At 40.4% G+C, this 24,707-nt stretch overlaps 1 protein-coding gene across 11 annotated transcripts in view; it reads left to right on the forward strand.

The window, feature by feature from the left end:
* Positions 1-24,361, forward strand: part of LOC103470912 (moesin a-like) — a 42,066-nt gene extending 17,705 nt beyond the window's left edge. For 4 of the 11 annotated variants that reach the window (XM_081611735.1, XM_081611739.1, XM_081611738.1 and 1 more), the window contains exons 2-16: positions 2,233-2,381; positions 12,407-12,507; positions 14,770-14,862; positions 14,959-15,054; positions 15,194-15,316; positions 16,389-16,540; positions 16,645-16,728; positions 16,814-16,960; positions 17,096-17,192; positions 18,220-18,383; positions 18,552-18,682; positions 19,008-19,168; positions 19,514-19,606; positions 20,455-20,688; positions 23,330-24,361. In XM_081611735.1, the coding sequence (XP_081467861.1) occupies positions 12,499-12,507; positions 14,770-14,862; positions 14,959-15,054; positions 15,194-15,316; positions 16,389-16,540; positions 16,645-16,728; positions 16,814-16,960; positions 17,096-17,192; positions 18,220-18,383; positions 18,552-18,682; positions 19,008-19,168; positions 19,514-19,606; positions 20,455-20,688; positions 23,330-23,494 (1,749 nt within the window). In that variant the 5' untranslated portion in view covers positions 2,233-2,381; positions 12,407-12,498 and the 3' untranslated portion in view covers positions 23,495-24,361. Of the gene's footprint in view, positions 1-19; positions 219-2,232; positions 2,382-12,406; positions 12,508-14,715; positions 14,863-14,958; positions 15,055-15,193; positions 15,317-16,388; positions 16,541-16,644; positions 16,729-16,813; positions 16,961-17,095; positions 17,193-18,219; positions 18,384-18,551; positions 18,683-19,007; positions 19,169-19,513; positions 19,607-20,454; positions 20,689-23,329 lie in introns of those variants that run through there. The other 7 variants (XM_081611736.1, XM_081611742.1, XM_081611740.1 and 4 more) reach the window with 7 other exon arrangements.
* The last annotated feature ends 346 nt before the right edge of the window (positions 24,362-24,707 follow it).

Raw genomic sequence — 24,707 nt, forward strand, 5'->3', positions numbered from 1 at the left:
CGTTGGAAAAGTATCCACACCACTTCAACTTCAATGGTTAACTGTTTTCACTTTTTTTTTTTTTTATCGAAATGAAAATCTGAAAACTGGCGTGTGTAAAAAAAATTTTTTCTTCACATTTTTCAAGTGGGAGAACTTATTGACAGGGCAATCAAGGGTGATGAACTATAAATCTTATCTAGGCTTCCACAGTGACAAAAATAGAGCCATTCTTTAAGGTAAGCTAACTTACCTTAAACTTTAAATTTATCACAAGGTAAGTAGGAATCACAAATCGTGTAGAGAGGTTCTCTGGTCAGATGATTCTACACTTTTACTTTTTGTTTACAAAGGATAACTATTAGTCTGTTGTACATCAACCTGAATGAATCATGTTGTATATGAGGGATGCATTTCTTCAGGAGGGACAAGGACTTTGAGTTATGGAGATAGATGGAGATAAATAGAGGGCATTCCTGAAAAGAATAAAATAAAACTTGAGGTTCAGCTCCTGCTTGCTTTACATCCAATTTGAGTTTTTTTGCATTAAAAAATAGGTTATTACTTCAGGGTATACACGTGCCGTCTTTACTGACAGAGAAACACCCCAAAAAGATTAGCAGCTGCATCTGGATCCAAATGCACACCACACATGCCAAATTTTATTTGTTCAAAAAGGAAGAAAACAAACAAACATTTTATTTCACCTTTACAATTATGAGCCAACTGTTAATTCAACCCCTACCAATAAAATTGTTGCCACACCAGTTAACTTGTCCCAGTACCGTAATTTATCTACCAATATGTTAATAATTAATCCGACGGTAAAATCTTTACACAGTTAGTTACTGCGATCCGCAGAGTCCCATGCTTGGAATAGTTATCTGTACTTTATTAATGCCTTAACTCAAAGCAGGATTAGCACCTTTGGAGAACTCCGGGACAGTGAAACTCAAGCAACCCTAGGGAAACTCGCAGACCTAATCTAAATTACATTCATACCACGGCAAACCATTACATGATAAATACACTAGATCAGTGTTTCTCGATTCCCGTCCCCAGGGACCGCTGCCCTGCATGTTTTAGGTGTTTCCCTTCTGCCATTCATCTGACTCGAATATGTACGTGATTAACAGGCTTCGGCAGCACTTGGTGGCATGAAGAGGACATCATGCAATCATTTGAACAAGGTGTTCTGGAACAGAGACGCATCTAAAATATGCAGAACAGTGGTCCCTGAGGACCGGAAACACTGTACTCGATGACGATGCCCTCTAAATAAACCTGTTCATCTGATTGGATAATAGCCACGCCAACAGACAAGATTCTTAGAATCACTTATGAACAGTTGTATCTCTGACTCTGACTGTATCCAAACCCACCAAAACAGACAACACGCAATGTAAGACGCACAATATTGAGTTTCCACTGAGTGTTCCTGCTGAGCCAAGAGAAATAAAACAGTTGAACCATCATGGTAAAAATCCTCGTCATGCTCTATGTATTTACGATCTGGAGGCGTGATTAGTTAGTTTTTTTCTTTATTATGATACGATTAAATAAGGATCACAGGGATTTTTATTTCACCAGGTGTATCATAAACAGCATGATATTGTATTATAAATTCTACATATTTCTACCACAGGAGTGTAATAAAACAGAAATATGTATCACTTTCATTCCAAGTTAAGCAGAGTTAAAACAAAATGGAAATTAATGAATGAACACCAATAAATCCTTTAGAGCACGTGTCAAACTCGAGGCCCGGGGGCCAAATCCGGCCAGCATTAGTTTTTTTGAGGCCCTCTAGATAGATTTTTATCTAGAGAAAAAGTTTGATGCTTGATTATTATTGTATTAATCAGAGAAGTGTTTATCTGTATTCTGCCAAAGTAAATAGCTATTTATTAATATTTTAACTCTTAGAGGACATTTGTGATCTTGATTTGGCCCAAAATGAACATGATTTTGACTTCCTCACTTTGTAGGAGGAAAAAAACATTACTGATTACCATAATAGTTATGAAAAATAGCAGATGCAGACTCAACAAAATGTACAAGTGTAATAAGACAATGTAAAGGCTTTTGTATATTAATGCAAAAAACTAAATATTGAAAAAAAAAATGGAAACCTGTGCAAATGATAGCAGTAAAGTGAACAGTTTGTTGTGCCTTTTGGGTAGTAGAGATGGTTATAAAGTCTAACAGCTGCTTGGAGGAAGGACCAACAATAACAGCTCTTTGTGCATTTAGGATGCAATACCCTGTCACCGAAGGAGCTCCCCAGTTCTGCAACAGTATCATGCATGCAGTGGGAGAAATTTTCCAAGAGAGACGTTTTGCTGGTCCCTCGCTCCCTGCACCGCGTCAAAGGCACATCCTGACAAGACCTTTTCTTCCTGGTGAGTTTATCCAGTCGTTTCCTCTTGCATGCTGATAAGACGACGCTGTGGAATATGGCCCACAATGAAGAAGGTGGTGATAATGTTCTACCTGATTTCTGTGTTAGAATTTCATCAGACCATATGGAGTTTGTCCTTAAATCTGAACGTGACTGAATAAGTAATCTGCATTGAACTGAACGAGGAAGAAATAATTTCTTACTTGCTTAAAATTCAATTAAGCATCAAGAATATCAAATAATTTTTTAAATATGGCCCAGATGACTAACAATCCCACGTTTGATTACGATATTATATAGGTCAGTCCCAAAGCCCTCACTACAGAGACTTGATGTTATACCACTCTTTATGCTTTACAGCTAATGCCTCTTTTCACACACGTTACTGTAAAACACACTTTATTGCTAACTGGTCATCCTTAAAACAAAGGAAGAAAAATTCACTGGTATGCGTTTGTTTATAGATGCCTGTGATCTTTCCGCGCCCTAGCTTAGCAATTTGTTACAAGCTGCTGTTACTCCCTAGAGCACATGCCTGCCCCAACACATTATGCTCAATGTTCCCAAAGTTACATCAACATTTAGAGAGATATCTATCCATTGGACTCTGCACCTTTGTATCAATAGAAATTTTTAAAAATATTTTTTTAAATGAAGATGTACAAGAGTATGTATGATGTATGAAATATTTAGTGTTAAGTTCTGTCCTCTGTTTGTAATGTTTTTATGACCTCAACCTCTGCTTGTTGTTTATTTTAACCGTGCTCTGCGAGATCCGCATGTGTGTCATCTATTTCCCACCATGTCATTATTGTAGATAAAAATTTGTTCTCAGTTACTCACCAAGGTAAATAAAGGTTAAAAGAATAAAAGATAATTAACATAAAACAGAACTGGTGATTCCGGTTCTGTCGACTGGTTACAGGCTGGGATTTCCTTAAATGGGACCAGGGGCGCCATATAGGGGGTAAAAGTTTGGACAATTCCAAGGGCCCTCGACCGACAAAAAAAAACAATTTTTTTCTTATAGAAATAGAAAAAATTGGGGGCCCTGTCAATTACAAAATTAATCATATAGTGTTTTTTTTTTTAATTAGTAGGAAAATTTAATGTTACCACTCCCAGACCAAAGCACACATCCATATTTGCACTGAACATCCCTCTGGATCTGCGTGAAATGGTTCGTTCCTACTTAGGAGACAGTCTTCAGCAGCAGACAGTGGAAGACAAGAACATGGTGGCAGCTATTATGCTGCAAAGAAAAAATTATAACGTCAGGGTTTCAAAACGAAAGAGAGAAAAAATTACAAGAGTGTCAATTAATAGCCTAGTTGTTCTCCAAGAGAGGTGGGTAGACTGTGTGAGATCGTTAACCATTTAGCATATTTAGCTTAGCTACAGACTAATGTTTGCCTCCATTTCACTTGCATTAATGAATGAAAGAAAGAATTTAACAACATATTCATATATTTAACTCGTCCATTTACCTTTTACATGGATGAGTCAGACAGCAGCAGCTCTAACCCTCATACCAGCATAACACCTCCCCTCTGTCCCAGTGAAAAAGGTGAGCAACACCGTGTTCAGTGACAAGCAGGTTAGAGTTTATTTGGATTTTTCCTGTCTCTCTACTCTTTTTAGAGTTACACATCCATCCATTTTCTTTACACCCTTGTCCCTTAGTGGGGTCGGGAGGGTTGCTGGTGCCTATCTCCAGCTAACATTCCAGGCGAGAGGTGGGGTTCACACTGGACAGGTCGCCAGTCTGTCGCAGGGCAACACAGAGACACACAGAGACAAACAACCATGCACACACACACTCACACCTAGGGACAATTTGGAGAGGCCAATTAACCTGACAGCCATGTTTTTAGACTGTGGGAGGAAGTCGGAGCACCCGGAGAAAACCCACGCATGCACAGGGAGAACATGCAAACTCCATGCAGAAAGACCGGGGCCGGGAATTGAACCCAGAACCTTCTTGCTGCAAGGCAACAGCTCTACCAACTGCGCCACTGTGCAGCCTAGAGTTACACAACAAAACCAATTTATTTATTACTCGCAGAAATTCAAACAATTTTTATAAAATCTTCCATTAGCCCCTGTAGCAGTCAGTGAATGAGGTTGACACTGTCCCTCTGGCTCTCATTGGTTGTTTTTGGTCAGAATGGTGCATTTCTTTAGACAGCAGTAGCAGCTCAGGGAGGAGGTGGAGGAGATTGAACTTTTCACAAATTATCTGTTTCATAGCAAACTGTCATGACATGGTGACAACTTTAACAAATGTGGGAAAACATGTTTTTTTTTATTAAAGTTATGTTCTGCAGCTTGAACAAAATGAAATAACAGCATTTTTTGAGAAGTCTGGATTGCTTCATGTATATTTTACACATTGCCTGTTACTGTTGCTGGTGGGAAGAGACATTTTAATAAGCTAAAACTAATAATAAAAAAAAATTTAAGCAACATGCAGTATGTTGACTATTGCATGCAAAATTCACTATACTATTGTAATAGTATCAGTATTGGATCAAAGAGACCAAGACCAGTTGCAAGCCTTTAAAATTGTGATGCTTTTGATGGATCAGATAGACTTAAGAAACTGTAACAGCAGCTGCAAAGAGGGGGCTCAATTAAATTTTTTGTCATGGGGCCCAAGATTCCTAGCGGCGCCCCTCAATGGGACTAATGCAAATTTCACTTTTTTCACGTTTTATGCTTCAATTTCTATCTTGACTGCTTCTGAAAAACATCCCAGAAGCAGTCAAAAACATCACTCAGCCATTTTCCGGCAATAAGTTGATGTCCTTTGGGGTCTGGAAAATGAACCGTTTCAAATGCTGAGTCACAATCGATGGGTACTGTGCCGTTACCTAGCAACCCCACCCTAGGTAACGGCACCCGAAGCTATAGCACGTTTGGTCAACTGGTTTTACTGCTTCCTGTGCTGTACAATGGCTGCTGGAAAAGACAAATGTCTGGTTGTTGACTTACCATTCGGAAACCATCTGCTGCATTCTCGATTGTTGTGCAGGAGACTCTACTTCTGCTTTTCACAGATGTACGGTTGTATAATTGCGCGTCTGTTGGCTGGCATTTTCACGTGCGAGTGTAAACATCGAGTCGGGAGGCGTGATCAGCAGCAGCTCATTTGGAGTGACAAGAGGCCCTAAAACAGCTCATTCTGAAAATAGGCAGATGTGACCAGACTGAAATCTCATGGTTTAAAAATTATTTTTTGCACACAAAAAAAAATGTAGTGAGCATGTTTAGTGTAGCCCATCCTAACCTGTTCAAGGAAGCATCATAGGTCACCTTTAAGAACTATTCTCATTACCTGATTTATATTCTGCTTTAAGTGATCATAGTTGTGCCTCATACATCAATGTCAGTGTCAAAGTCAAGTTTATTTATATAGTGCTTTTAAAAGCAGGTTGAAGCTGCACCAAAGTACTATCCAAGGACACATGAAAAATACACAATAAGAAAAGAATAAAATGACAAAAATGAAATAAAATAAAAACAAAACATCGCAATAGAAAATACATATATTGTACATACACACATATTTGCACGTCCCATTGTGGTTAATGCATCGGTTTTAAAAATGAATCCAGTAGCTGAACACAGAACGGCGTTTAGCAAAAATCTAAATACAAACCTCACATTTCCTCTAAATTACTGGATTCCAGGATCTAGTCTCTCTGAATAAACTGACTATATAATTTATGTTATGCTTAGCAACCTATAATAGCATCATAGAACGCTGAATGGATTTGATGGCAGTGCTTTGAAAGTGGGTGGAGAATGATGTGATTTACGACAGAGTTCAGTTTAGTCTAATGAAAAAAACCAGCTAGACTGTTTTATTGTATATGAGTCAGAGAAGGAAGCAATTTTCTCATCGCTTCCTGGTGATTCAGAGTGAACTTCAACAACAAGCATGGGTTTGAAAAGAGATGGTGGATTAACATGTAGCAGGAGAGTTAGTCCTCCTTCAGGTTGACCCCTCTGCAAGAACTGTCAGGGCTTTCATCAGCAAGCGGTGGCGGGGTGTCTATCGATCTCTTTCGAGGATGTCTTCACCTCCTCCTAGACTTAAGTGAAAATTGTGGGTTCATAGTGCTCACAGGGAAAGGATCATCATAAACCACGGTGGCCTTTTCCCAGTTGTAACCTCTCTGTCTTAGATGTCAGTACTCCCAGGAAATTCGGCAAGAGGTGCACGGCGAGTTGCTGGAGACGAGACGAGAAGGGGGATTCTGTTTCTTAACTGAGTGTCGGAAATGTCTCAAATACCTTCCTCTTCGAGTCCTCCTGGAGTGAACTGGAGAGGGCAGGTTGAGCAGGAGTCGGAGGAGCATGGATGACTGGAACCGCATCCGATTCTCTGGCAGGTTTAGGATCCTCGTCCACTTTATGTTTCTCCCTTTTTTTTGTCTTGAACATGAAACATACCTTATAAGTTGAGAAAGGACCAGGTCATCTCTGTTGCAGAGGGAAATGTGGTGTGATATTTCAAACTGTGGACACAATTTGGAAGCCCTGTCTTAAGGTGACCTTATCGTGACCCCAAAAGACAGCTCACTAAAAACCTGCAGTAGTGGATTTTTAGGAGAACAATCCCCCCCACCCCCAAAGTCCTGCAGAACTTTTGGAACCACCTTCATCTCTACACGTTTCTCTCTCTCTCAGGTTGATAACTCTAGGAGTTTTGTCGTTTACATTCAGAAAAGTTAATCTTACAACCCCCATATTAAGGTTAAAAATACATAGCAAAGGGTAGTTTAATACTTAGAGTGTAGTTTGGATGCTACACGCTATTCATGTAATGTATGAAATAGACCTTTGCAAAAAAACTATTGCTGTTTTTTTTATTTAAAAAACAGCAATAGTATGTTTTAGAAATAGTTAAACACATATAAAACAAGTAATATTATTCCGAGATATCCCAAGTAAAACCAATCAAAACACAGTGTGGACATTTGCAGTAATAACTTATCCAACTTTTACTCCTATAGGTTATTTCCTGCTTCTTTTTTTTTTCACAATTACAGTTTCCTGTTGAGATCAGCTAAGAAGACGTAGTTAGGTGGAGCCTCTGGTGTATCTGAAACTGATTCCTCTGGAATTTTTTTATTTTATTTTATTTTTTAAGAGAACATCCCCAACGGAACAAGCCGTGTAATGCTGGTGAACATCTGACAGCAGTAAAATATTTATTGATGCTCTGGAGGCTATGAAAGTATTCATGTGCTTGAATGTAGTATGGTTAATATTACCACATACATCAAATTTGTTGCAAATCAGCTGATGTTTTTTTGTTTTATTGGTTTTAATGCAATCATTTCAAAGTTTCAAACTGCTTGAAAAAATACAGAAGTTAATGGAGCTTTTTTTTTTTTCCTCCCCACAAAGCAGCTCTTTTATGTCCTGTGAAAGAAAAATCCACCTGAAATTAAATAGTGGCCCCATGGTAACACCTGAAGGTTCTGTGCTTTTCTTAAGACACAGTATGCTCAGAGGTGATTAAGGAGTTAAATACTCCACATCATCACAGGGCTCAAACTGGGAAACCATGCTGTTTTTCTTTGTGTTTATAATGTTTTTTTTTCTTTCTAAGAGAACAAACATATTTGGGAACTTTCGTGATCCGGTAAAATGTGCGTTACATAGTTCCCTCTCCTTTAGATCAAATTGCAATGCTGTGCAGTATAACTTTTGAACTTTGTCATACTTTGATAGGTTCCAACCACAAACTCTGATGTATTTCAATGGGATTTAATGTGACAGATCAAAAGACAAGAAGACATAATCGCGCAGTGGAACAAAAAGGATACATTATTTTCTTTTTTTTTCCCCTCTTTTTCTTTTTACAAATAATAATCTGAAAAGTCTGGAGTGCATTTGTATTCAGCAATTACAGCCCCAAGTCTTCTGGGGTGTATTCTTATCAGCTTTGCAAGAGGCTATTCATCTTAGCTTAAATAGCTCAAGCTCAGTTAATCGGATGGAAAGCATCTGTTAACATTAGAATCAGAGTTAGCTTCATTACACCAGTTTGAGTGTACAAACAAGGAATGTAGAGTGTACAACATGTTAATGTTTAAAATGAATTTAGACTGTACTTTTAGTCTAAAATCAAATACATCAAACCATTCCTTGTTGAAGGTTTAGGGCTGCTGGAAGCTTCTCTCTGAGTTTGAAGTCTTTTGGATCGCCTCATATTTTAAACTCTAGGATTGTCCTGAATTTAGCTTCTTCCATTAGAACCTGGCTGACAACACAAAGTAGATCAAAATATCTCAAAAGCCAGTACATCTTGCTTAAAGACCTGTCTAAAGAAAATTCAGGAACAGATGAGAAAAGATGTCATTGACGTCTATCAAACTGGGAGAGTTTCTAAGGTTTTTTGAACTTTAGCGAACTGCAGCGGGAGCCACTCACTTAAGTTTAGTTCAAAGTTCATGACTCAGCAACAAGAACTGACCCAATACTGACAAAAATGGCTTGGATGGGGAAAATCAAAAAACACTACTGACCAAAAATAACACAAAGGGCCCATTTCATGTTTCACATAAAGAAACCCGTCGTGTTAATCCCCTAACGTTTTGAGGAAAAGGTTCTGCGGACTGTCGATACAAAAGTAGAAACTTCAGGAAAGTGTGTTGCATCTGCTGTAAAACTAACAATAAATCTTACGAACAGCCAGACCTGGTAGTACTATTTTGAGAACAGAGGGAGAAGTGGCAAATAATCATGTTCATTTTCTGTGCTGTTTTAGATTCGTAGTTTGCCTGTAGTTTTAGCAATGGCGGCAAAGGAATTGAACAAAGTTGCTCAGTCCGTGTTGGCCACACTTCCAAATATCGACCTAACGTCAGCAGCCATCTTGTTCAGCTTGGCACTTCTCTCTTCGTAGAGGAAGATGGTTGTTTACAGCACATGCAATTTCCCGTTAGCTTCATAGCGTCGAAATGGCATATAACACACGTCATGGCCAAACGTTGGCAAATGGGTGAAATTCAAAACTTCATCGGTATCCACGCCCCCACCAAGCAATCGTTTCTCAATAGCAGAGGGCCGACATGCTCTATGCGAAGCAAAGCGTCGTAAAGAGCTTTTTCTACTACCAAACTAATGTCCAACTGTTAGTCAGCGAGTTCGAGCTCTTGGGTTGTGCAAGGGGACGATGATCTGAAGTCCACCACAATGTCCACCTCTAAATGGCTCAACAGAATGGTCAAGGTCATATTTAAAACCCATCGAGATGCCGTGGTATGACCGTACACGGGCTCCAAAACCAGACTTAAACCAGTCCTGAAAAAAAGAGCTGGCCAAGATTCAGAGTTTAGATGGTGAGGTAATTTAGTGAGTGAAAAGTCTTAGCAGGAGGTTGTTCTTCATTGACACGAGTACCTAAGCCTACTTTCACCCGGCATTCACCTGTTATATATATGGCTGTGCTTCATGTTTCCAGCAGAACATTTCTCACATGGCGATAATAGGAAACATAGCGTCAGAAAAGAGTAAGAGGTCAAAGTGTTTCTGAATCGCGGGCGGTCACCGCGGATACATGTCAAATGAAACAATTTATAATTACAAATGTGTGAAAAAGAAAAAAAAGTGTGGGGGCCATAACTCAAGAAAGCCTCAGCTGTTCAAGATGGGGGTTCATGACAGTCAACAACATGTTAATACCTCACTGAATCCTTCTGTTTCCCGTTTGCCTCCTTACACACGCTCCCTCCTGCTGGTTTAAACCTCTAACTTGGACTCGGCTCTGAACAGGAATTTTTTCCATCATCTGTGAAACGTTGAATGGAATTTTGCCCGTTTTTTTTTTTCTCTTAGTCAGCTCATACCTTTTTAAATCTCTCAATGAGCAAAGCACTGCAGCTTCAATCTTTCTAGCATGTGGTCATTTTTAGTCAACCTTCTTGACTCGGCCTCTTTGGAGACTGTCAGTCTAGCCGCGAGTTTAAGATGAAAGCACATGTTTGCTTGAGAAAACAAACAAAAAAAATTATCTTAGACTTTTTCTTTGTAGTGCAGCCATATTTTTCACTATAACAATGTCCTGCTGGAGGCCTGCGATACACCCACTTTTATAGCAGGTGAACAATGGCTACTGGTGCATTTCCTCAAACAAACCTCAGTGCTAGAGCTCCTTTTCACACGTGCTTCAGTGGAAGGAATAAAACTTAAGAAAATCTGACCTTTTGTTCACAAAGGAGATGGCATGGTCAAGCAACAAATTTGTTTAAATTTGACTGCTGACCTAAATCTAGTGCTGAATCCTAAACATGTCTCTGTTTTATTTTGCACATTTAAACTTGTTCTGATTTGAAACGGAGCCTAACTTGCAGTATCTGGTAAAAGTATTCATAGCCCCTCCATTTTTTATAATGACATTTTATGTCTTAGACCAACACAAATGAGTGCATTTTAGTGAAAGCTAAGAAAAAAAAAATGCTATGTTTTTTTTAAAGTTTTTTTTTTCAAGTAGAAATCTGAAATGTGCCAGACACCCCCCACTCTAACAGCTCTAAATAAGATCATCAAAAGTGTAATTTAGTTTCAGTACAAGAACAACCATTTTGTGACATTTAAATGCTAGTCAGAAAGTATTTGTGAATAGACAGCGAATGAAAACACAGGAGCACATCAGGTTTGAAGTTGTCAACAGGATCTGAACCAACATCTCAGTTCAAACGGCCATGAAAGAGTGGAGCTCAAATGCAAACCTATCAACATTTGCGTGTATGCATAGGCAATTTTTTATTTTTTTTTTTTGCAGAAATCCAAACCTGTAAAACAATGTATCACAATTTCCTCTCAGTTTTAAAGACAGGTTTCACAAACCCAAACTAACTAGGTTAGACCAGAATAAGTATATGTATGACATTGTTCATGCTCAATTTAAACTTGTCTTGATGGCTACAAAAACTCTTAAAACATTTTTTTTTTTAAAGGGTAAAATAAGGAGATTTTAAACCAGAGCCGACAAGATTCATTCCAGATTCCTTGAAAACATTGTTTTAATGTAGCCTGGAAGTCTGGAAATCTGGAAGTACCAACTTTGTCATTAGCCAGCCACATTTTTTCTCTACCATGCTTCCACTCCGCACAATACAGGGGGGCCACCCACATCCTATTGACTGGTGATTAACTGAGGAAAGACCTTTTCTGTCCCTTTCTCTATTTTTTCCCCACTTCTGTGGCCCTCAGACTCAGTTGTGCCTTGGATTAAGAGTTTTATCGCCCATATCAAAAATCCAACTATCCAACTGTCCATCTAAGATATTGAGGTGGGAAAGAAGAGCATTGATCGCAACTCTAATAACCAGAGGAGGCCCGGAGATACACCGCTCAGTCAGAAAAATCTGGTCATGGGCCATTTCTGAAGAAAACCACATCAAAAAAAATCCTGTTTGGCGTTTTCCCTGGAAAAGGAAAATAGCGGATGATAATAATAATCAGAATAATAATAACAAGAAGAAGAAGACAGACTAAATTACAACCCAGAAGCCATAAAAGATGAACACCATGATACTACCACCACATGTTCCACAAACAAACAGCTGTTAAGCTGGAAAGCCGTGTTTCCCTCAAACGCAAACTAGAAAGTTTTTTTTTCCCCCCGTCTTGTCTCTTCATTCAGTGAACATGCTACGAGGTGTGATTTTTGCAGACTGGGAACACTGAATAAAGATCTTTTAGGAGGGGGGGAAAAAAGAGATGGTTTTCTTTTGCCTCCTGCCACGTTTACATTAGTTATTGTGTGCAGCCCTTTCCTCAGAAAATCCATTTCCGTTATTTTCCATTTTCTTTCTACGCTGAACAAAAACTGTCACATGAGCAACAAAAAAATCACATCCTATGATAATTTAGGAGAAAGGTGTTTAGAGAAGGCAAAGCCTGTCTCTTTAAAATGTCTGGGCCAGAGTTGCAGTTGGATTAACTAAACAAGCAGCACTTAGGAACAATACAATGGCCTATTCTCAGTCACTATAATCCTTATAGGTATTGCAAGCACTTTCATATGACTCTGCGGAGAAAAGGCTTCAACAATCTGTGAAGAAAGATTTTAGCTGCCGATAAAAGAAACAGCACAAATGTCAACTGTAAGTAGATATTATTGTTTTTTATCCATATTTTGGTCATGCTTCATTCCTCTCTAAACCTCTGGATGACAGTTTGGTGAAATGTGTTTTCAGTCAAAGCTGTAATGTTGTGATGGATTGTAGTTCTGGAAGCGTGTTTGGAGGAAAGGTATTGGGCTAAACAAGTGACATATTAGCCAAATGTTTCCCACCTAACTGTTATTGTGTTGTCGGATTAAGTCCATTATCGAGAGGACCGTAGCAAGCTCCGTCATTATCTTCATAAATAATAACAGTGTTTTAAGCGAGATAATTTCTCTAATGGCAGGGACCGAGCGAAGGCTCCCTCATTGCAAGCAGGGTTAGTTTGACTGATTTCTTTGCTTTCTGACTGTGGCAACTCCTGCAAATACAACGGGATAAAACGTAAGAGGCAGCTGCAAAATGACCTCCATTTGTATGTTTTTAAGTCAAACGAACGTCTTTTATTATTTCATAAACCACTCTGGACTTTTTCCTTTAAATTCCACATTTTAAAGGGAATTTAAAATTGGGTATTTGTATCATGCCACTCATGATGATGTTTAAAACCCTGTAACTGTCATGAGGATTTTCTTCCAGTCTTGATTCTATCAACATATCTAACCATTATGCAAGAGTAACAAGGGGGGGAATGCCACCAGACCTGTTTGCAGTTGTCACATGATGAAAGGCACAGCAATCATGTGGGATAAGATGCTCTGCTCAAACTGAATCCTTTGACCTAAATGCATAATACTGTGAGTGAAGGACAACTAAATGTAAAAACATATTGGTGGCACCATCATGATGTGGTGATGCATGTTCTTTGCAAGAACATATAAGTTGGAGAGTGTTGATGAGTAGCTGGATGGAGGCAAATACAAAACAAGATAACTTGTTAGAGGCTGCAGAAGCTCAGTTCCCAAAGGGAATCGTTCCAACGCACATTTATGTATGTCAGAATGCGCCGTTTAAAATCCTGGTGCAAAACATCAACAATTAATGCCTCCAATCTACTCGCATGTGTTTGGTTCATCTTCCTCTTGATTATATTCTAGAAGTTTTCAATGTGTTTCAGTTCAGCAGATGGAATGGTTTGGACCTACCTGTGTGGCATACATTTTTCTGCTGGTAAAAACCAATCCTGAGACTTGGGCAAAATTGCCAGAGCACAAGTATGCAAGCTTCCTTTAGTGCCCAGTGATTGATGCACTAAAGCGTCAATCACACTGGCTTTTAGGTATCACTTGGCCTCCATTAAAATCTTTAGACAGGCTATGTGTTTGGCTCTGTTGAAATTTAAATTTGACTCTGTGAAGATGATCGTACTCCTGTCCAAACTTCAGCGTGGTTTTCCTTTGGGCGTTTTTTAAGCTCTACCCCACTGGAGCCCTGGGAACGTGTTGTGAATCGATCTTACTGTACACTTCAGCCTTGATGTTATTTAATATTTTCATTTACTGTTGATGTCATCAAATGGTACCTGAAAGACATTCGAATGAGGTGGCAGTCAGTGCAGCCAGTGGCGAATCACCTTCACCCTTTAGCTTTGTTGGCCCCAATAACTCAACCCCCACCTTATAAATCGCAGAGGTGAAAGCAAAGTGATGCTGCCTGTATCTTTCTGTGAATAAAGTCAGAATTAACCCCGATTTGCCTCCTTATAAATGTTTCTTTACCATTGTCTAATGGTTACCGTAGGGCTGTTGTCATTGTGTCCAGTAGTTCCTAGTCCCAGAAAACTGCTATGACTTTCATAAGTTCCTAGTTAGTTCAGATGACCACCTAAGTTCTTCCTTATGTAGATCTATGTGTGCTTATGATGAATGAGTGTCAAACATGTAGAGGTGCTGATTGAAAAGATTAAGAAACAGACAGTTTTGCCTTAAAGAGTTGTATAGCTGCTCGTAGTCTCACTGTTTTGACCCGTCAACCATAGTTTTGCCTTTAAAGAAGCTCCATGTCCTCAATTAAGACTGTAATGCACTAATGGCTCAATTTTTTTGATTGTAGTCCCCACCAACCTCTTGTGATTGGATGCTCCTGACTGAACAGAGGAATGTAAGAGGGACACTCTTTTTGCTTATTTCCCTGTAAACAAGGGAAATGCTCTTATAGCTTTGTTGCACAGAACAAAGCCATCTTCTCACAGAATTAGTGTTCCCTGTACTCCCAGTTGTGCATTTGCATGCAATCCGACACTTTTCCCAGTGACTCACGCTTATGAACATTTGGGAGCTTTTCCTCTGTTTTCTCTGGCAGATTAATGTCCGAGTTACAACAATGGACGCGGAGTTGGAGTTTGCCATCCTGCCAAGCACGACTGGCAAACAGCTTTTTGACCAGGTACAACTGGTGTGTTGCAATCAGATAGGAAGTCTGCTAGAAAAAAAGAAAAGAAAACAAAACAAAACAAAGAATGACCCTGATCCCATCCACGGATGTGCTTAGGTGGTGAAGACGATCGGACTGAGGGAAACATGGTTCTTCGGCCTTCAGTATCAGGACAGCAAAGCCTTCTCCACCTGGCTCAAGATGAACAAGAGAGTGAGTTGAAAGCCTGCAGGCTTTGTATTGCTCTGCTTGTGTAAACGTCTGTGTTTTTTCTTTTTGTTGTTTTACCCTAATGAGGCTAATTAGTATCTACTTATTCTTAAACTCCACCACTTTGGGGCATCAATCCCAGGTGACGGCTCAAGATGTGAAGAAGAACAACCCCCTGCTGATTAAGTTCAGGGCCAGGTTTTACCCGGAGGAGGTAGCCGAGGAGCTGATCCAGGAGGCGACGCAGCGCCTCTTCTTCCTGCAGGTCGGACCGCGCCGTATCTTTGTTTCCTCCCGACAGAAAGGAATTACGTCCTCTAGCTGTCGAGCATCTTGCTCGTCGAAACAGAAGCAACAGTCGTTCCCTAATATTCGTGTATAGTAGCCCACGAAGGAAATAAAGAAAGAAAACTAATCCAAACAAGATGTAGGACCTCTCTTAATGACCGGCGAGGCTTTCATGATGACTCACACACAAATTCTAAACCCACATGGGTGTTCTGTATGAGACCAAACAAAAACAAAGCACAGTTTCATGTGGAAGACGTGCAGTTTCTCGCTAAAGTAATCATACACCTCACACTTTTTCACATTTTGTCTCACTGCGACTGCAAACGTCAGCGCATTTTAACGTCAGTTTTTTTTTTTTACGCGATATTTTTACATGAGGAAAATGTCAATGTTTTCAAAAACGTCGACAAATAAAAATCTAAACAGTGCGGCGTCAACCTCCCGTCAGTACTCATTCGTCAGAACCACAGTTTCACAAAGAGACGCACGACCACAGTATGATGCTACCGTTTGGATGGAGGTTCATTAAATGTCTCTATTTAGTTTCCTGACCCTACAGAAAATAATCTGAACCACAGCATGATGCTGCCACCACCTAGTTTTGTCACGGGGATGTTGCGTTCAGACGATGTCCGTTTTTAATTTTCTACAAAATAATCTTTAAGTTTTGCGTGTAGGTCAAAAAGCCACATTTTGGACTCATCATAACTTTAATATAGGGAAGTCAGAGTAAAAAAAAAAAGACTGGTGAAACAAAAAACGTACACGTCACTTTTCAGACTTTTTTTTTTTTATTAAAACAGTTGAGATCATTGTTACTTTCCTCCCAGTTCACAAAAACGTGGCACTCTGTGTTGACTTCCTCGTGAAATCCCAAAAGAAAACACACCAAAGTTTGCAGTCGCAGTGAGACAAAACGGAATAATTCAAGTACTTTTGTAAGGCGCCGAATCTACGCAAACACGTGCGTTGTTTTCTAGGGGAGGCAACAAGTGAGTGCGTTGTACCTTTCTCCCAGGAGCCTTTGTCTCTCCTCCCGGTTTCAGGTGAAGGAGAGCATCCTGAACGACGACATATACTGCCCGCCTGAGACTGCAGTGCTACTGGCGTCGTATGCAGTGCAAGTCAAACACGGAGACTACAGCAAAGATTATCACGTACCGGGATACCTCACCAAAGAGAAGTTGCTGCCTCAGAGGTAGAGCGTCCCGTTCATATAAGTATAAACCAAAAAGTTCACCTTAATTCCAGTCCCAGTCACCTGAATTCTAATCGGCGTGTCCTCTTTCCGGATAAAACCAGGGTTTTGGAGCAGCACAAGCTGAATAAGAATCAGTGGGAGGAAAGAATCCAGGTGTGGCATCAAGAGCACAAGGGAATGCTGAGGTATGGAGATTGCAGCGCGAGGAGAGTTAATAGGCTTTTAGCAAACCTGTGTGTCAGCATGTTATTAAACCACAAATCACCGCAGGGAGGACGCAATGCTGGAGTATCTGAAGATAGCCCAGGACCTGGAGATGTACGGGGTCAACTACTTCAACATCAAGAACAAGAAAGGGTCCGAGCTGTGGCTGGGAGTGGACGCGCTGGGGCTGAACATTTATGACAAGAAAGACAAGTAGGTCGCAGCAGGCTCTGAAAACCGGCGCATCGGTTTGACCGAAACATCTCATCTGCTGCGAAACTCTGGTTCTTGTCGAACCAGTTAACAACTCGCCAAAAAAAAAAAACCTACCTGATAATGTTTCCGCAGGATGACCCCAAAGATCGGCTTCCCCTGGAGTGAGATAAGAAACATCTCATTCAACGACAAGAAATTTGTCATCAAGCCTATTGACAAGAAAGCCCCGGTAAGTAAAAAAAAACAAAAACAACCAAAAACCCAATTCGATTTCAGTAGTATCTTTGGGGAAAAGCGTGTCATACCCCCTCTTTAAAAAAACATAAATAGGCACACAAACCCCACTTAAAGTAATGCAAAACTTTTCAGATATGTGATAAAAAATAAAAAAAGGTAACAAATAAAACAAAAAACTGTGACATAACAGTCCGGAGAGATAGGTGACATAAGGATATCAAAAAGATTAAAAGGGAAAGTCTATAAGAGTGCAGTGAGACCAAGACAGGAGACTGAGCTGGAGGTGTCAGAGTTGAGGAAGCGGAGATTTTCATCGGGACTGACCAGGATGAAGAGGATTAGGAATGAGCAGATCAGAGGAACAGCTAAGGATGGGCAGTTTAGAGAGAGAAAGTTGGAGAAGAGGTGATGTTGGACATGGACTGAGCAGCCGGAATAAGAATTCACCGTGACATGAAATTCCCCCTTAAACACAATATTTGTACTTCTAATGTGTTAAAACGTCTTCATGTATTGAGTTAAAAATAATAATAATAAAAAATGCTCTTTCTCCACTAACTAGATAGAACTTCCATAACTAGATGAAAAGTTTTGTTTTGTTTTTTTTCTTGGTTTTTTTTGCCTTCTAAGAAATGGAGATTTGTATCTCTTTAACTGTGCCTGTAAACAGGAGGTGTGACAGAACCCATTTGATTCTGGTGAAAATATCAATTTGCAAAAAGCATAAATTACAGAGAGTAGAATTTCAACAGCAGCTGCTACTTGATCTCATCTACAGACATGAGCTCTGCCTCGGCAGCCCCATCTTTTGACTCCATGCCCAGATTTAGGGAATCATCCAAGAGATTGGGAGGGAGGTTTGGAAGGGGGTGGAGGGGAGAAGAAAAAAAAAATTCTTCAAAAAAAAAAAAAAATCGTTTTAGATCCGGACCCATTGCTTTATTGGGGGATAAAAAAAATAAATAAAAATATCGGTATGTCATTATGGCTAAAAACATTTGCTGATTCCTTTGATGCAGGACTTTGTTTTCTATGTACCTCGTCTCCGCATCAACAAACGCATCCTGGCATTGTGCATGGGAAATCATGACCTGTACATGCGCAGACGCAAACCCGACACCATCGAGGTGCAGCAGATGAAGGCCCAGGCCAGGGAGGAGAAGAACAAGAGGCAAATGGAGCGGTAAAGGAGGCTTAAATAACACAACTCTGTGTCATTTGATTATTTTTTCTTTTTTTCTTTACAGTTTACTTTGTGTTCTCTCTACTTTTAAAAAAGCAACAAAAAAAGAGAGAAAACTGTCAGATGAAGTTTCTCTAATGCGTATTTATGCACAATTCTCCTTGTCAGGGCTCTGCTCGAGAGCGAGAAAAAGAAGCGAGAAAACGCCGAGAAGGAAACGGAGAAGATTGCCCGTGAGACCATGGAGCTGATGGAACGATTGAGACAGATTGAAGAGCAGACAAAGAGAGCTCAAGACGGTCTGACGGCTTTTCCACTACAAACCGTTGATACCCTCAGTTTCAAAGGGTTGTTTTCTGCTAAAGAGCATTAAAAAAAAGAATCCAGATTCACAAGTTTAAACAGACTTGATTTTTTATTTTTTTTGCTGTAGAATAAACCATGTATAAGCCTCTCTGTGTGTGTGTGTGTGTGTGTGTGTGTGTGTGTGTGTGTGTGTGTGTGTGTGTGTGTGTGTGTGTGTGTGTGTGTGTGTGTGTGTGTGTGTGTGTGTGTGTGTGTGTGTGTGTGTGCGTGTGTGTGTGTGCGTGTGTGTGACCTGCACATGTGGGGATGTTGCTTTAGAGCTGGAAGAGCAGACCCGCAGAGCCCTGGAGTTGGAAAAGGAGAGAACAATCGCTCAGGAGGAGGCAGAGCGTCTGGACAACGACCGCAGAGCTGCAGTGGAGGCGAAAGCGGCCCTGCTGCACCATTCCGAGACCCAGATCAAGAGCCAGGAAGGCCTGGTATTCACGCACAATACACATTCTGTTGTCCTTCATCTTTGGTTGAACAGAATAAAAGCCTTGAGGAGGCCGAGGGATGGGGAGGGGGTCTGATGAACCTGAAATACCTCCAAACCTTTCAAGATTTATAGATCTGGGCCCCAAAGTCAGAACTGAAAGGTTTACGGTTACGCAAAATAAATTAAAATAAAAATAAAAAGAATTTTCAAAGCATGTAAATACGTTGCACGTCATTCGCGCTCATTCGCGCTCTCCCTCACACTTCGCACGCGCGAGCGGAGCACAATGACCTTAGATCAGAAGCGCTCTTAACTCTTTTTCCATTTGTGTGCATGGTTTGTGCAGGCCACTGAGCTGGCTGAGCTCACCACTAAGATCTCCCAGCTGGAAGAAGCTAAGAAGAAAAAGGACGAGGAGGCGCAGCAATGGCAGAAAAGGGTGAGAGAAAATTAGAGAGGGGATAGAGGATGAAAGAGGGATGTGTGGCGGCGGGTCCGTGTCGGGCGAGAGATGACTGTGAGCCAGAAAGCAGGTATGTTTTCATTGTGTCCTGTCAGCGGCAGTCCTGAATGAGGGTGTTTGATCTAGGAAGGGATTCTGTTTCGAATGCAGATTTCATTTAAAGGCCACGTAAAGCGTGTGCAAAGCAAATCGGAGCGCAAATATCGCTCTAAGTCTGCATGTAAAGCCGGTGAGTTACTGCAGCGCAAAACTGTCGCAGTTTATTATGAAAGTAAAATGGTTAAGATGCAAACATATCATGACTACACTGCAAAAAAAAAAAAAAAGTCTTACCAAGTGTTTTTTGTTTTTGTCTAGATTCTACACTTGAAATAAGACAAAACTAGTAAGCAGCTTTTCAGCATGATATACGAGTTTGTTTTAAGTTAATAATTCCTTAATATTGATCAAAAAGCACTAATTCCACTGGCAGATTTGATCACTTATAACATGTGATGGATGTCTTGTTATAATCTGCCAGTGGAACATGTACGTTTTTTTAATCAATATTAAGAAATTTTTGACTTAAAACAGCTTTGATATCTTTCTTAAAAGTTGATTGTAAGTTTTGTCTAGTTTCAGATGTACTAGAAAGTAGTCCAAAAATACTTGGTTTTTTGCAGTGCAGGAATCCAAAAGGTAACAAATGGAACAAACTAAGTTAAACGTGTGTGTTGGCACAAAGCTCCTTAAAATCAAGCAACTCCATATTTTTGGAGCAAGTCTGCAGGCCACCCGCAAAACGTCTTAGGCTCCAACCACAGCGCCTCACCGTGTGTTGACAGGCCTTGATGGTAGAAGCTGATTTGGAGCGAACCAAAGACGAGCTGAAGACTAAACTAATGGGTGTCCAACTCCAGAACTCTGTTCACCCCCACATGCACGAGCACGACGAGACGGACGAGAGCAGCGCAGAGGCGAGCGCCGAGCTGACCGCCCCCGGCACGGTCCGCGACCGCAGTGAGGAGGAGAGGGTGACGGAGGCGCAGAAGAACCAGAGGCTGCAGAAGAACCTGAAGGTGAGAGAAGAAGGTTTTTTGTTTTTTTCCCCAGAGGTTTCAGGCAAAAAAAAAAAAAAAAAAAAAAAAAAAGAAAGAAATGGCTCACCGCCCAGGGCGCTGCTCCGTTCGGGTTGGTTGGAGGAGTCGCAGGTATGGCACCGACCTTTTTTATGAGTCGAGCAACGTCTCTGTTGCTTATTAGCGCGCCAAGTCAATGGGCGTTGGGTGTTTTTTACGAGGTGGGTTCACCACCACTGACTAATACGGCGCTGATTCAGCATTAGTGAACATTTTACAGTTTGTTTTTTTTTTGTTGTTGTTGTTGTTGTTGTTTTTCTTAAGGAATCCAATCATTTGATCCAGTCTACTTCAAAATTTTTTAAAAAAGCAAAAAAAAACTCAAACTGGCCTAATCCAAGCTGGATAATTGAACTCTGAACAGATCTCCGTAAAAGCACCCCCCGCGTCCGCCGGGGACCCCGTCGGGTGGCGCGTAGCGTGCTGCGGGTCGCGTTAAAACCCGTTCCAAACGCCACGAAACCTGCGCTTGCGATGGTGAAAAAAGAGCAGAGAAATGTTTATTATCATTATTACCGTGAATCTTTTTAATGTGTCTGCGCAACATGAAAGCGAAAATTGCCAGTGTTCTTCGAAAAATTGTTGTCGAATCTCCTGCCTCGACTTGCCTCGTCTCGCTCCTCTGACATCAGCGCGCGAAGGAAGAGGTGCTCCTGCTCGCCCAGGGCGCTGTTCATGCAAAAAGCACCACTGTTTCCAGGAGTCCTGGTCCAGCTACAGGTTAAACGTTCCCGAGCTGCACGGAGCTTTTAGGAGATTAAACAAATTAATTTTGAAATGCACTTTCTGGGAACTCTGTTTGGCGAATTAGGAAAGCGCTCCTGCTGAAAGGGGAGACAAATGTTGCAGACGGGGAATGAGCAGTTTTTATTAGCAGATAACATAATCAAGCCAAACAAGGCTGCATTAAGGGGGACAAATCCTACTTCTTTCTAAATACAAAGCTTTAGCAAGCTGAGAAATCTGCACAAGTACTTGTTAACACATAGACCTAAGTCCTTTCTATTTATATAAGTAATCTAAGAACAGTGCACTTCATGACTGTAGTAGTAGATAACAAAAAATAAATAAAAATATTAAAACCCATTGAACTTATTCACATTTTCTCTGCTTTTATTGGGTTTTATGCGATAGAACAACACAAGCTAGTTGGATCGTTTCGGAGCGGGAGAAAAACAAAACTCGGCGGTTGTTTTCACGAAGAAAAACATCTTCAATGCGTGGAGTGTGTGTCTGCATTCGGCCGCCTTTGCAATTTTACATCAAGATAAACTGCCGGTGAAGGCCTCAGAGATGTGGGAGTTGTTTAATTTGGGTAGTAAACGGTAATCCCAAGTTTTGAACATCTGACACAGCTAAAATGGCGAAGACGCGAAGGTCTTCCTGAATTGGCTTATTAACAGGATAAGTCGGTAGAAACATTCTGTTGTTAAATTACATGATTCGTGCGACGCAAAAAAAAAAAATGGTTCCATGGTAGTTTTGGAAAAATATCGCTAATTTTGATACAGATGGAAAAAAAGAAAAATCACCTCATGCAAATGCACAAACTTTTTATTGGAAAACGCGACTGTTTTTGAAATGGATGTGTTTCTATTAAGCACATTTATTTTTTGTAATTCCAATTTGCGCAATTATAGGGGACGATGGAAATGCAGCTTCTATGTATCCGCAAGGTCGGCCCAGTCAAAGCCCTAGACTGATATCTAATTGAGTCTTAGTGGGAAGACTTGAAAGTTGCATTTTATTAGATAAAAAAAAATTATGTTTTCCTTTTCGCTTCACAAAATTCTTTTGTTTATTCACATAAAATCCATCACAATGGGGCTTTCAATGTCTCAAGGTGAAAATTCACATTCACAAATAAAGGCAATGCTTGTTGAAACAGCTAATACCTGATGAGTTTTTTTTATTGTTTTATTTTATTTGAGCATACATTCATATAACTGACCAAAGCCGTCCTCTGTGATAAACAGAAGAAATCACGAGTCCATTCAAGAGGAGCCAGTGACGAGGCTGCAGAGTTGTTTTACTCTTGCCCTTTCTGCAAGTTCTTTATTTCCTGTTCTGTGTCAACCAGTTTATACTTGGAAAAGCAAATTTGAAATTTTTCTGAAAGTTTGGTTCGTTCTTTCCTGTTTTTACCCCGGGTTTTGACTCTTTGTGTAAATATGGCAGAGTAATTGCTCCTCCAAATTGTGCTTCACCAGAACTAAGTGCACTTTACATAATTAAACATCGTTGCACTCATGGTACATCATGATTGTTATGGTTTTCGATCAAATGCGCAGATCTCGTCCGCCTTCTGAACAACATATGGTGTTTTAGAGCAGGCTGGACGAAAAATAACCTGAATAAATGACGCCAATCGAGAGGTTGTTTTTTTTTTTGTTTTGTTTTGTTTTGTTTCGTTTTCTTCTTCTTCTTTTTTGTCAGATAGAACTGTGGGGGCCGGAGCTTGGGGATGGGGCGAGGGGAGTGTGGCAGAGAGGAGCGATGTTGCTGAATAGTCTCGCAGAATGAGGCAAAAAAAAAAAAGAAAAAGAAAAAAAAGATTCTATTCTCCTCTTTTCGCTTTCAGTTCCTGAGCATCGAGCTGGCCAGCGCCGTAGACGAGAGCAAGAAGACCCCCAATGACCTGATCCACGCTGAGAACGTGAGGGCAGGCCGTGACAAATACAAGACCCTGCGTCAGATTCGCCAGGGCAACACGAAGCAGCGCATCGACGAGTTCGAGTCCATGTAAGACGGCGAAGGCTCAGAGCTGCGCTAAACAGCGAGGACGAAGTGGAGGTTTTAGATGAGTAGAGGCTGATTATTACCCAGGAAAACGTCTCGATGTAACCGAATGTGACAGAAAAATAATTTATCACGCTGTGAGTTCTTTGGCATCATCTTTTTTTTTTTTTTTTTTTTTTTTTTGAAAATAACAAACTGCCCCCTGAAAGCACGTCTCAAGTTCCACCCAGTAGTTGGAAACTTGTATCTTTCTCGCCCTTTGTTCCCCCCCCTGATGTCCCGGACAGTCTGATTACACACACACACACACACACACACACACACACACAGCTGCCATTTTTAAACGACAGTCCTTGTGAAACATTTCCCTGCCGCCGACGGATTGGGAAAGATTTGAGCCGCTTTGCAGGTACTCCATGTTACACTTGTTGTCTGCCTTAAGATGATTAAGAAAAAAAAAATGCCCCAAAAGCAAATATCAGTACTACTCCGTTTTCTGTGTTGTTTCCATACGAATGAGTGAGCGAACATCACCTTCAATGTGCCTAACGAGGCATATAGTCGCCAATTATAACTTTTGCCATTCATGTACACAAAACACCGAGTTCCCAGCATCATCTCCTCATCACTGCACTTAGTTTTATTACCCAGTCTTGCAAAAATGAATGTTTGAATTCAAATCAAATATTTGGAGCAGTTCTGTTGGGTCTTTATTCCCTCCCCCCCTACCCCCACCTCTAATGAATGAAAATACAAAGGTACATTATTAGGCTATATTTGTGTGGTTTACCGTTAATAATTGTTTTAAACATGAATGAATTGTTCACACTTGTAAGCTTGTCATAATTAGAGAATAAAGAGAGAGTGCACCCTGGATACATGTCAGTTTATATTTCAATGTGGTTGAGTTTTTTTGTTTTTTATTTACCGTGGGTGAATAAAAATTTGAAGTGTGGCATGCATTTGTGTTGACGTCCAAATCCCCTCCCCCCTCCCCCGCTATCCCCTCCTCCCACACATTTTTTTTGCTCTTATACCTCAAAATAATTGTTAAAACTAAATAAGGAATCATTGAAAATACACAAGGTTTTCGCACGGTATCAAAACAAACTTCAGTTTATTTCTTTTGGGACCAACACAAACTAAAGATGATTTCTTTTTTTTTTTCTTTTTTTTTCTTTTTATAACAGGAAGGAAAAAATGATACATGGTGTCCAAAT

The sequence above is a fragment of the Poecilia reticulata genome, chromosome 10 (genome assembly GCF_904066995.2).
Source record: "Poecilia reticulata chromosome 10, P_reticulata-male-v2, whole genome shotgun sequence".
Taxonomy (NCBI): Eukaryota; Metazoa; Chordata; class Actinopteri; order Cyprinodontiformes; family Poeciliidae; genus Poecilia; species Poecilia reticulata.